We start from the raw sequence: 13,727 nt of genomic DNA on the forward strand, positions 1-13,727 counted from the left end.
TAAGATAGGGCTGTTTTCCTTATGGTAGCTTTCTGGGTTTGCTTTGCAAACCCTTTTGGCTCACTCAGGGATCCGTAGCTCCTTCTCCTCAGCTGTTCCTTGTGCAGCACTCCCAGACCTCCTTATATTCCTCTCTCACACTTCTCTGGTTGCCAGAGATAGAGCTTCCTGCCTGGACATCTATTCTGACCTTCTGGAGCTGTGTTGCTGCGTTCGCTGGTAGTTGGTCCAGAACGCTACCCTCCGGATCCCTGTTGGACCTTTTTGGTCTATTGTGGTCACCCACCTGGGTGTATGTGTTTGTCTGTTTTGTCTGTCCTCTCCCTGGTGTTTCCCTCTTAGTGATAGTGGTGCGGACTAGCGATCCCACCGGCCTGTTCACTATCTAGGGCTCATATTAGGGAAAGCCAGGGTTTAGGCACGCGATCGCCGCACGGGTGAGGAACCCGTCTAGGGACGTCAGGGCAGTCAGGTGCCAGCCGCAAGGTGAGTTAGGGGTCACCACCTTTCCCTCTCCCTTGGGCAGGGCTTTCCCTGTTTTCCTCCCTGTGCGTGTCGTCGGTCATTACACGAATGTTAAGATCAATTTGCTCATCTCTATCTATGTCTCATATCTATCTATCTATCTATCTCATACCTTTCTATGTAATATTTTACATTTTATTCTCTTTTTAGAATCAAGCTTCTTACTGGGAAATGCACAGATTGTGGACTGGCCTGTAGTATACAGTAATGACGGATTCTGTAAACTTTCTGGATTTCACCGAGCTGACATCATGCAGAAGAGTAGTACTTGCAGGTTTGTGTCACATTTTGCTTCTTTTTTATCCTGTTAATATAAATCTGACCATAGTAGATGTCGTTGGATCTCAGACAGCATTCAGTTTTCTCTGTCGATGCTCTGTATGAGTTTGGCGACTCTTTAATCAATGTGATAGAACAATTAAATGAAACTCAAGACAATTATATTGATTATATCATGTATAACGTCATTTTATGATCATTTCTGTTCTTGTACTATAACTTTGTACTTCAACAATATTGTCCTCATTTTGAGTATCTATGGATACTTTAAAATGGTGACATTCATATCAATGGCTACAAATGGTATATCTCTGGAAGACACAGCTCAACCATGCATTATCCAGACAGCCCATTGATTTGAATGACAAATGCAATGCTTTCTTCCCCTGTGGTGGTGCTCCAGAAAAATTTAACACTTTCTGCTGGGTTCCCCCACAAATTCTAATTGATCACAATTGGCTTTTCTAACAAAAAGAGCGTCCAAAGTGATTTTTTTTTTTTAATCATTCCCATCAAGAGCAGATAACTAGGATATGCTACAACATTTTCCTGCTCTCATCTTCCTGGCGGGCTTGGCCACTGGGCTTGCTTTGTCCTTCTCACAGGCTGCAGCCTGTTTGCCAGCTTGTCTCCTTTCCTTTTCTCATAGGGGTAGATGAACAATAAGTTGCCTAGCTTGCTAGTTTCCTGCAATAGTGAGCTGTATTCTGTTGTAGTCTTTTACTGACTTCGGCTTCTTTTCTTGATTTTGACCCAGTGCTGCCTGACTTGACCCGTGCCTGATCTCCATATTGAACCTTTGCTGTCTGCCCTGACCTTTGACGATTTAGTGCATAGCTATATAAGCTGTTTATGGCAAAAAATAAGAAAGGCCCCTACAGGGGTGGGACAATTTTATCATGGTGCCAAAAGTGGGGGATTCATAATGAGCCCCTTAATCTATGACTGCCAATGTACAGTGTGCACTTCCATTTTAGGGTATGTTTGTGCATGTCAGATACAGTATTACATATGGCATATTGCAGTAATAGCAAAGTGGGTGATATTTTTAAAAATCTCAACTATGAGCTGCTTAAAGAGGACCTTTCACCAGAATAAAGCATCTAAACTAACTATACAGATGTGTAGAGCGGTGCCCAGGGATCCCCCTGCACTTACTGTTATCCCTGGGCGCCGCTCCGTTCTCCGGTTATAGCCTCCGGTATCGTCATATGTTCGGCTCCACCCAGGGGAACCTGCCGGCGTCTCTTTTTCCTATGCTGTAGCGCTGGCCAATAGCAGCGCTCAGCTCATAGCCTGAGAGAAAAAAAAACCTCTCAGGCTATGAGCTGAGCGCTGCGATTGGCCAGCGCTACAGCATAGGAGAAAGAGACGCCGGCAGGTTCCCCTGGGTGGAGCCTAACTATGAAGATACCGGAGGCTATAACCGGAGAACGGAGCGGCGCCCAGGGATAATAGTAAGTGCAGGGAGATCCCTGGGCGCCGCTCTACACGTCTGTATAGTTAGTTTAGATGCTTTATTCTGGTGAAAGGTCCTCTTTAAAAAAATACACATAGAAATTCACCTAAGATTTTAAATCTGCAGGATGCCAACTTTTCCTGTGGATTTTAATTGCAAATTTCACCCTAGGATAAAATCCACAGAAAAGTTGCAACAAATTCTGCACCAGAGTTTTGTTGTCACGTGTGGGGGCATACCTTTTGGTCTGGGGAATTGTTCATTGGGTCCTGACCTCTCCAGTCACAGCTATCAATTAATTGGTCTATTGTCCAGGTCCTGAGCAACTTCCCAACCCCATATATGATTGTGCTCCATGGGTTTTGTGGTCCTTCAGCCCACGTGGCAGGCGCAGCACTATGAAGTGCCTTTTGCTCTGTGGCATTAGAAGAATTTTGATATCTCTGACTTTTTAGTCTAACCAGACTGTCTGTTACTCTGTAATTCCTCTAGCACCGTTCTATGGAAACATTAGGTTTAAAGAACACCACAAATGCTTGAAATAACTTCAACTTTTCTTCATATATAACACTGCCGCCTCCGCAGCAGATAGTCCATGTACATAACACGTGTTGAAAAGATATCACAAAATGGCGGTATGCATAAGATGGTGGTTCAACTGTTCAATCTTGTCAATCAACATAAAATGGGGGATATATTTCTCTCTTGAGTATCTGTACTCTCAATTTAAGTTATTTAGGCACTTTATGATCTCTCTAACCAATAGTTCACTTGCTCAACTTGGTTTGTAGTTTGCTCTATACAATTGCTTTGAGCAGTTTGCAGATTGAAATTTTCTATTTGGTATGAGAAGTCCGTTTGCAAGTTGTTTGTTGTTTGTATGATTGTATGGTGGAACTGTAAGTAAACATACATATAACCAGTTCACTATACAGTTCTAATCACTATATTAACAGTAGGAACATTATATAACTGTTTTAAATACCTATTTTGGCCTTTTGCTTCCATAAAACACAGCTGTTCAGATCCTCTCCTCTGGTGTAATGATTCTAGCAGCTCCTGCTAGGGGGATTTCCCACACAGGCTGTGTGTGAAGCTGGCTGTGATTGGTCAAAACTCTTGCTGTGTGTGAGGCTGGCTGTGATTGGTCAAGACTCCTGCCCAGCAACAACAGTTTAACTCTATGCTTTCTGTTGTTTCTGCTATGTCATCGAGCTTACCTTACATTATATATTGAATCTTAAAGGCATACTATCTTTTCTGCTTCTGTGAACACAAAATATAACAGTCATATGACATCCAAACATGAAGTCACTGTAAATAACTCTGCTTTTATCTTTAACACACAAACATAGGAACTGTAATTAGGGTTTTGGCAGGTCTAGCTGTATAAATCCACAAGCTATATATATTAGCAACCTAGGACAGGTCTTAGCTGGCCAGCTATAGCCCACCAGAGTCAACACTGCAGCAGAATGGACTAAGGAGCAGAAGAGGAACACAGAAATTTTGGCAATTTATTTCAGTGATAGGTTTCCTTTAAATAAAATTTTAAATATCTGGAGTGGTTCACATAGTTTCCAAATGTTCTTCTAGTTGCCAGCTCTTTTCCTGTTACATAAATATATAATGGCATAATATAAAGCTGGCAGCGCATACAGATAGGAGATGATGCTTAGGACATTGTAAATCAATAGCCGTTATTGTTCTTTAGTACCAAATTGTCATCTATTCCATTTGGTTAACGGCCTTTAAGACTTTGACAAGAAGGTTAAAGAGGTTAAAGTTGTTATCTGGGCTTGGACTACAAAGTGTTACTGAAGCCAAGGACTCTTCATCTATCCCTGCTGTTTCTTTTACATGCAGGGGATAGAAACCAATTGCTGCAGCAACTTCTGGCAAATTTGATCTTCATGCTCGAAATTGCCTTTTTATGTTTTCAGTGGAGATTTCCGTCAGACACAATTATTTTAGGAACCGACTCTGTGTTTTATCCCTTTTTTCTCTCCCTCCCAACAAGGATAACTTGCTTATGAGCGAGCGGAGCAATCAATATATGGCACTTTAAGACTTTTTAATATGTGCACTGCTTTAAAACAACACTAAGAAACCAAATGGACTTTCTTCAAGCTTGAGTTTTTTGAAAGTGGACAGACTCCCCGAGGTTAAGTTAGAATAACACAGCGTTTATGGGATTTTCTTGGCTTATCTTCTGTAAGAAGTTGGAACATGTATTAAAGAGTTTGTCTGACCAATTTTGCGCAATTTTGAGCAATTTTTCAAATAGTCTGGACATATTGTGTATACAGCAACTATGCAGACCAAAGTGTCTCCTAGGTCCTGATGCTGAAGACATGGGTTACTCTACTTCCTCTGCCCCACCCTATAGACTGTGGGGAGGGGGAAGATTTTCCATATACAAAGTGCCAGTTGCAGCCTTTATCTTTAATTAATTTTGGATGTGAGTCCAAACTATTTACTAATCCTGTCTATAACAGGCAGCGTAAACTTAGGTAGTTCAAAGATGGATGATAACTGTGGTACAGGGGTAGACACTTTTGTCTAGCTTTATACCAACTATTGGTTGGTTAAGGCGAGGTTAAAAATTTTGTTTTCCGTTCTTCTGATCCATCAGAAGAACAGAAAAATAAAAACGTACCCTTCATTTTGAGCATCTGCTGTGCTCATTTTGCATCCGGTTTTGTTAGTTCCGTCAGAGATCCGTTATTTTAGACGGGAGATGAAGTACTGCATACAGGACTTTTTCTCTCCCGTCTAAAATAACGGATCTCTGATGAAACAGGCAAAAATAGATCCAAACAGTTGGAAAATGGGCGCAACGGATGCTCAAAATAAAGGATCCATTATTTATATATTTTTTTTCTGTTCTTCTGATGGATCAGAAGAACGGAAAACAAAACAGTGATTTGAACCCGGCCTTACTTTGTGACAGGTTTTTGTAACAAAATTATGAAGCAAATCATATAATTTCATACTCCCTCATCGTGCAAGCTGCAATGGAAGATAATTTTTTCTGTTTTTGCTTCATAAATGTGTCTAAAACTTGATCTGGCATTTTGAGTCTGAAATGTACCAAATTTCGGTGGATATTACACCACGTTCTAAAACTGCAATCACATTATTAAATGTGGCCTTCTGAGATTGTTTTTTCGTCACATATTGTACTTCATGACACTGGTAAAATGGAGTAAAAAAATACCAAATTTGCCCAAAAAATAAAAAATACCAAATTTGCAAGAAATTTTGAAAAATTTAAAAACTTCCAAGTTTCAATTTCTCTTCTTCTATAATACATAGTAATACCTACAAAAATAGTTATTACTTTACATTCCACACATGTCTACTTCATGTTAGGATCATTTTGGGAATGACATTTTATTTTTGGGGGACGTTACAAGGCTTAGAAGTTTAGAAGTAAATCTTGAAATTTCTCAGAAATTTTTAAAAACCAACTTTTTAAGGACCAGTTCAGGTCTGAAGTCACTTTGCAAGGCTTACATGATAGAAACCACCCAAAAATGACCCCATTCTAGAAACTACACCCCTCAAGGTATTCAAAATTGATTTTACAAACGTCATTTACCCTTTAGGTGTTCCACAAGAAATAATGGAAAATAGAGATACAATTTCAAAATTTCACTTTTTTGGCAGATTTTCCATTTTAATATTTTTTTTCCAGTTACAAAGCAACGATTAATAGCCAAACAAAACCCAATATTTATGGCCCTGATTCTGTAGTTTACAGAAACACCCCATATGTGGTCGTAAACTGCTGTACGGGCACACGGCAGGGCGCAGAAGGAAAGGAATGCCATACGGTTTTTGGAAGGCAGATATTGCTGGACTGTTTTTTTTGACACCATGTCCCATTTAAAAGCCCCCTGATGCACCCCTAGAGTATAAACTCCATAAAAGTGACCCCATTTAAGAAACTACACCACTCAAGGTATTCAAAACTGATTTTACAAACATCGTTAACCCTTTAGGTGTTACACAAGAGTTATTGGCAAATAGAAATGAAATTTCAGAATTTCAATTTTTTGGCAAATTTTTAATTTTAATCCATTTTTTCCAGTTACAAAGCAAGGGTTAACAGCCAAACAAAACTCAATATTTATGGCCCCATATGTGGTCGTAAACTGCTGTACAGGCACACGGCAGGGCACAGAACGAAAGAAATGCCATACGGTTTTTGGAAGGCAGATTTTGCTGGACTGGTTATTTGACACCATGTCCCATTTGAAGCCCCCCTGATGCACCCCTAGAGTAGAAACTCCAAAAAAGTGACCCCATTTTAGAAACTACTGGATAGGGTGGAAGTTTCGTTGGTACTAGTTTAGGGTACATATGATTTTTGGTTGCTCTATATTACACTTTTTGTGAGGCAAGGTATGCTATGATTTTTGAGGGATGAGATGATGGTTTGATTGGCACTATTTTGGGGTGCGTGTGACTTTTTGATCGCTTGCTATTACACTTTTTGTGATGTAAGGTGACAATTTTATTTTATTTAGCACATTTTTTTTAATTTTTTTTACGGTGTTCATCTGAGGGGTTAGGTCATGTGATATTTTTATAGAGCCGGTCGATACGGATGCGGCTATATCTAATATGTATCCTTTTTTTATTTATGTAGGTTTTACACAATAATATCATTTTTGAAACAAAAAAAATAATCATGTTTTAGTGTCTTCATATTCTGAGAGCCATAGTTTTTTCAGTTTTTGGGAGATTATCTTTGCTAGGGTCTCATTTTTTGCATTTTACATTTTGGGGTGCATCTGACATCTCGCTTGCTATTACACTTTTTGTGATGTAAGGTGACAAAAAATTGTGTTTTTAGCACAGTTTTTATTTTGTATTTTTTACTGTGTTCATCTGAGGGGTTAGATCATGTGATATTTTTATAGAGCCGGTTGATACGGACGTGGCGATACCTAATATGTATACTTTTGTTTATTTATGTAAGTTTTACACAATAACAGCTTTTTTAAAACAAAAAAAATGATGTTTTAGTGCCTCCATATTCTGAGCAATAGTTTATTTTTATTTTTTAGGCGATTGTCTCAGGTAGGGGCTCATTTTATGCGGGATGAGGTGATGGTTAGATTGGTACTATTTTGGTGGGCATACGCCTTTTTAATCGCAAGCAAGCTGTTGTACTTTTTGTGATGTAAGGTGCCAAAACAATTGTTTATTTAGCACAGTTTTTATTTTTCACGGTGTTTATCTGAGGGATTAGGTCATGTGATATGTTTATAGAGCCGGTCGGCGATACCTAATATGTCATTTATTTATTTTTTCCTATTTTTTACCAATTTTTTTTAAACTTTATTTGGGGAAAATGACGTTTTTGTTTATTTTTACTTGAAACTTTAAATTTTTTTGGGGGAAAACATTTTTTAAACTTTTTTTTCACTTTCTTTTTTGTCCAACTTTGGGACTTCAACTTTTGGGAGTCTAATCCTTTACAATGCATTCTAATACTTCTGTATTGGAATGCATTGGCTGTATGAGTAATACAGTGTGTATTACTCATACAGCTTCCTGCCTGTGAGATCCAGGGGGCCTGATCTCACAGGCTCGTCACCGGAAGGCAGCGCGATGCCTTCCATGCCATCGGGTCCCCCCTACAGCCCCACGGGGACCCAATGGCACCACTGCCCGCCGCAATATAAAAAACCGCAAACCGCAGGTCTCAATTGACCTGCGGTTTGCAGCGATCGCCAACACGGGGGGGGGGGGGGGGTCACAGGACCCCCCTGGGCATTCAGCTAAGGTGCCTGCTCAATGATTTAAGCAGGCACCTTGTTCCGATCGGAAATACATATGATGTATCGGTACATCATGTGTCCTTAAGTACCGGGACAACATGCCGTACCGGTATGTCATCTGTCCTGAAGAGGTTAATGAAGGGTTGTTGACTATGTACGTTCCCTATGGGAGGCCCATAAAGCGGTAATGAGAGGGCACTGTATCGCCCTGGGCACAAGATTAAAAACTAACTCAATAGCTACAGTACGGTCCCTGAAATCCCATTTTCATAACTTGGAGGAGGCAATGTCTGCCCATCATACCCGCATAGTTGACACCCAAGCCCACCTGCATAGGATAGCTCTGGGTAGGGTCGACAAACTAATGTTATATACCCGACAATGGTATTATGCATGGGGGAATAAGCCTCACTTGTTGTTGGCCAAGAAATTAAGAAACTGCCCCTCACAAACAGGCACATGTGTAGTCAAGGGAGCAGACGGGACGGTCCACTGTGACCCCAAGGAAATTGCAGAGCGATTCTCGACCTACTACACCGCCCTCTATAATCTGCCTAGTGAGCTCCCCACAAATGACTGGACCAGCAGGGAGTGCTTATTGCAGACATACTTGAACTCATGTAACCTTCCTACCCTGTCAACTACAGATATTAATGCCCTAATGGACCTGTAACTGTGGATGAGATAGAGGAGGTAATTGACCATCTACCAGAGGCCAAGTCCTCGGGACCCATGGCTTTTCCTATAAGTACTACAAGACTTTTAAGAAAGAACTGATCCCCCATATGACAAACCTCTTTAATCGTTTCCTGTCAGGTGACACAGTGCCTACTGCCAGAGCCGGTGCAAGGATTTTTGCCAACACAAGCGAAACTACATTTTGGCGCCCCCCCCCTCCCCTGCAGCTCACCTGGCCCTGGTCCAGTCTGCATCAGCTGACTTCTCCCCTGTGTGGTCCTGATATCTTCGCTCTGCTTCACACGATCGCTGGTTTTAGGACCGTATTTTTCGCCCTATAAGATGCACCGGCCCATAAGACGCACCTAGGTTTTAGAGGAGAACAATAAGAAAAAAAATATTTTCCATTACACCTCAGGTCAGACCAGCAATCAGACCCCCAATGTTAATCAGACCTCAGATCAGCCCCCCAATGCGTAAGATCAGCCCCCATCCATCAGCCCCCCATGTCAGTCATTAGCCCCCCATGTCAGCCATCAGCCCCCCATGTCAACCATCATGCCCCCATGTCAGCCATCATGCCCCCATGTCAGCCATCATGCCCCCATGTCTCATTTCTTCCCCTAAAGGCCTCCATGTCATACTTCTCCCCCTCCATGTCACATTTCACCCCCTCAATGTCACTTTTCACCCCTCCATGTCACATTTCTCCCCCTCCATGTCAAATCACCTATGTCACATCAGCCCCTCACATTTCTCCCCCTCCATCCATGTTGTCACATTTCTCCCCCTCCATCCATGTTGCCACATTTCCCCCCTCCCCCCCCATGCCACATACATTTCTCCCTGCGGTCCGCACAGACAGACTACTCAGAGACATTTGTCCACACAGTTACTCACCACCAACAGCTCCGCCTCAAGTTTTCAGACCTCTGCTCCCCAGTCTACACCAGTTGCTGCTGCCTGCCGCCCGCCGCCGCAGTACCACTCGGCAGTCACACCCCCTGACCCCGTGACTGTCTGTGTTGCCGATGCCGTGCTGCTGCTGAGCCTGCGTGCCGCTCTGTGAGGAGGTGAGGGCCGGGGCTACACGGCACACCTGCAGGCTGGGGTGGGCGGCCGGGCTCGGCGGGGCAAGTCCGCAAGTTATGTATTTAAAAAAATATATATCTAAAAAAAAAATTCCGCCCTGGCGCCGCCCCCCTCTTCTCTGCGCCCTCAAGCAGCCGCTTGGTCTGCCTTATTATAGAGTCGGCCCTGCCTACTGCCATGTCCCACTCGTATCTCACATTAATCCCGAAACCTGGAAAAGACCCCCTTGATTGTCAAAATTATAGGCCCATTGCATACTTAATTCGGACCTCAAGATTTTCACAAAAATACTGGCCTCTCGCCTAAATGCTTTTCTCCCCTCATTGATCCATAAAGATCAGGTAGGTTTTGTCCCATGTGGACAGGGCAGTGATAATACATGACGGAACATTGACTTGATGGAGGTGGTTGGCCGCTCGGGGGAGGAGGCATTTCTTCTTAGTTTGGACGCTAAAAAAGTGTTTGACCGTCTAAGCTGCCCATTTCTATTTGCGATCTTGAAGGCATACGGTCTCTCTGGCCCTTTTGTTCAGGCCATCCGAGGCTTATACTCCTCCCCCATGGCGACAATCAAGCTTCCACATGCTGAGTCTCAACCAATACACATAGCCAATGGGACAAGACAGGGATGTCCCTTGTCCCCCTTATTATTCGCAATGTGTATTGAAACCCTAGCGGCTAAAATTATGGCAGGCCTGGATGTCAAGGGTATTATGGTCAGGGATAAAGAGTTCAAGCTGTCACTATATGCGGACAATGTCCTCCTCACCCTCACTAAACTCCATATCTCCCTCCCAAACCTCCACTCCATATTACAAGAGTTTGGACAACTGTCGAGGTATAAGGTCAACACCCACAAAACTGAGGCCCTCCCCCGATATATAACTCAGGCGACCCATGGCCCCCTTCGAGAAAACTTTCCTTTCCATTGGAAGGAGGATTCCTTACGATACTTGGATGTGGTCCTTACCCCCGTCACACAGACATCTACAAACTTAATTTCCCACACATATATAAAGAAATTAGGGATCTCCTCGCCAAATGGCAAGAACTCCCAATATCCTTTCTAGGTCGCATTGCAGCAGTAAAGATGACAATCTTACCTAAAATCCTGTCCGATTTATATGGGCTCAGAGATGCCATAGAATCCCTAAGTCTGTACTCCTGTCTAGCAAGTCTCAGGGTGGTCTGGGAGTACCTGACCTGATCAAATATTATTGGGCAGCTTAGCTACGTTGCATCACAGCTTTGGCATCTCTGCAACCATATTCTATCTTGATGCAGATAGAGAGACTCTGGCTGGCTCCCATACATCTTAATTCTCTGCTATGGTCTAGCCCCTATAGTGTGTCATCACCTTGGGAACTTTTAGGGCCCAAGGGTTGCACTAAATCCATATGGCGGACCTGTAGTAGTAGATTCCCTCTGATCTCCCACCACTCCTCCATGACTTCTTTTTTATATCATCCACTACTCCCAGCGAGTCTCACCACTTCAGCAACGAGACTATGGTTGCATGTATATATCAAGGGGGAGAAAAACAGAACTGGATCGCACATCCACAATGCTATGCTTAGATCTAATTAAATTTGCTTCTCAGTGCAATATGAAAGTGTACAGCCCCCTATACTGCATGCTGTACAAGAGGCATTAGTGTATATTTTGATCAAAAGGCATAAGCCCACTCACCACGCCAAGGTCGCCTCTTTGAGTGGGACCTACTCTGACAAAAAAAAAAACAGCACACTGCGGTGACAAAGCGGCACTGCCCTAGTAGGCGGCAGGACCCAGGAGTCAAACAGCAACCAGCTGTCTGACAATGCCAATTTTTGGCGCTGTGCTGGTGGGTTGGTAAGACCTAGCGCCATGGGTGGCATTGTCAGACAGCAGGGTTGCTGTTTGACTCCTGGGTTTTATTTTTATTTTTATTTCTTTTCTTTTCAACTAACTGAGTACGACAAGACGCTGGATTTTCACATAGCCTTTATTGGTTTTTGTCTGATTTATATTGCACATATCACCTGATGTTATATTATGTGTTCTTTTGCTGAATACTTTGTGCATTCTGCCTTGTACAATTGTGCATACAGTTGAAACAGATTTGTACTGTTGTATTTCAATAAAAATACAATTATATAAAAAAAAAAGATACACACAAAGGCACAATCAAAACATCCCAAAAGATGCATACAAGATATGCAAAAATTCATACACAGAAACAAGCTAGCAAGCAAAGAGATGCTGAGCCTCCATTCTCTGGGGAACGCGCTACTGAACACACAGAATTCCTGTAGAGAGTAGCAGTCCTTGTTGGATATGCCTGCACACACACATGTAATGAGCTCATCTTCTAAAATATACCTCTTTTTACCCATGGTGATACTACTGTATCTGTCTGGATGTGCTTTGTTTAACTTGTGGGGAAAAAAAGTGAAAATTTAGCAGAAAAAGACAATTGAATAAAAACATATGCTTATTACAATGCACAAAGTCATTTATTACTAGAGGCAAGGTAGGGTTGAAGGAAACATATATGAGAAACGAGGAAGGCTGCAATAACCCAAAACTAATAATTCATGAGTCTGTGCCAAGAAAATATACTAAATATTATGTCTTTGTTTCCCTGAGATTATTGCTGCATTTCCCCTGTTGCTGCACGCTCTGTGCTCCGGGATGTTTGTGTAGCTGTAGCTCTGTTCTATAAGACACGGTTTAGCTTTTATACACTTTAGATATCCTTTTTTTACTTGAGTTTTTTTTCTTGTGTAAGAAAGTCCAGTTTAGAAATCTGATTTATTCTGCTTTATTTCTGCTAGGGAGTAGTCACATCCAATGTCAGATTAGAGGAACTAGGGCTGGTTTCTATCGTCCATCCCTCTGTTGCATAGATGCTGTCATGACCACTTCTGTTACACAGACTGCTCCCTATGCCCCTCTATGTTATATTCCTCTATGGTGCAAGAGTTCAGCTTGGGCTCCCCTGCCTCAGTGCTAATTTTGTTCCTTGCCCCCTGCCAATGTTTATTGCGGTAGTTCTCTTCTTGCCCGCTGTTTACTCTTGTCATCTTTTTGATCTCCCACAGCCTGCCTGTGCGTTCCAGCGTGGAGCGCGCATCGGGAACTGGAAGTTCTGCGGTGCATTCCACGGTGGAGCGCATAGTCGGACCGGAAGTTCTGCCTACGTCTATCAGGCTGTGAACGCGCGCACCAGGGGGCGTACCTCTTTTTTCGGCGTCCCACGTGTCTAGTCCCGGCCCCACAAGATGCCTCCCTTTAGATGTTTGGCAGTTTTACAGCCCTATTTAAATAGGGTTACCAGGTAAAGATTGTTTTAATATATACACATGCTTTTATGTATTTGCTCCTGATGAAGGGGTTTGCACACCCAGAAACGCGTTGAGCTGTATGTCCTTATTAAAGAAGCCAAAGTCTTCATTAACAAATACTAAAGTGAAGCTCTTTCTTCCACACTGGGCAACGATCAGCATTTGAAATTCTAGAGGCGATCCTGGCTTGGGGGGTTGTTGGTCCTGTCTGGTGTTCTGAGTTTATCCAGCGGACCATCCCCCTGTGAAGTGAGTTATCCTATATTTTTTTATTAATACTATTTGTTATTTTACACCCAGTACGTTTGTGTACCACAGTGTTTATACACTGCGTGCAGAATTATTAGGCAAATGAGTATTTTGACCACATCATCCTGTTTATGCATGTTGTCTTACTCCAAGCTGTATAGGCTCGAAAGCCTACTACCAATTAAGCATATTAGGTGATGTGCATCTCTGTAATGAGAAGGGGTGTGGTCTAATGACATCAACACCCTATATTAGGTGTGCATAATTATTAGGCAACTTCCTTTCCTTTGGCAAAATGGGTCAAAAGAAGGACTTGACAGGCTC

The 13,727-nt window shown here is 42.4% G+C and overlaps 1 protein-coding gene across 1 annotated transcript in view; it reads left to right on the plus strand.

Annotated features, from left to right (window-relative positions):
• KCNH5 (potassium voltage-gated channel subfamily H member 5) overlaps positions 1–13,727 on the plus strand; it is a 355,340-nt gene that overhangs the window by 67,459 nt on the left and 274,154 nt on the right. Inside the window, exon 2 of the mRNA XM_040411687.1 lies at positions 676–799. Coding sequence (XP_040267621.1) covers positions 676–799 — 124 coding nt within the window. The remainder of the gene's footprint in view (positions 1–675; positions 800–13,727) is intronic.

This window comes from Bufo bufo, chromosome 11 (assembly GCF_905171765.1).
Source record: "Bufo bufo chromosome 11, aBufBuf1.1, whole genome shotgun sequence".
In the NCBI taxonomy this organism is placed as follows: Eukaryota; Metazoa; Chordata; class Amphibia; order Anura; family Bufonidae; genus Bufo; species Bufo bufo.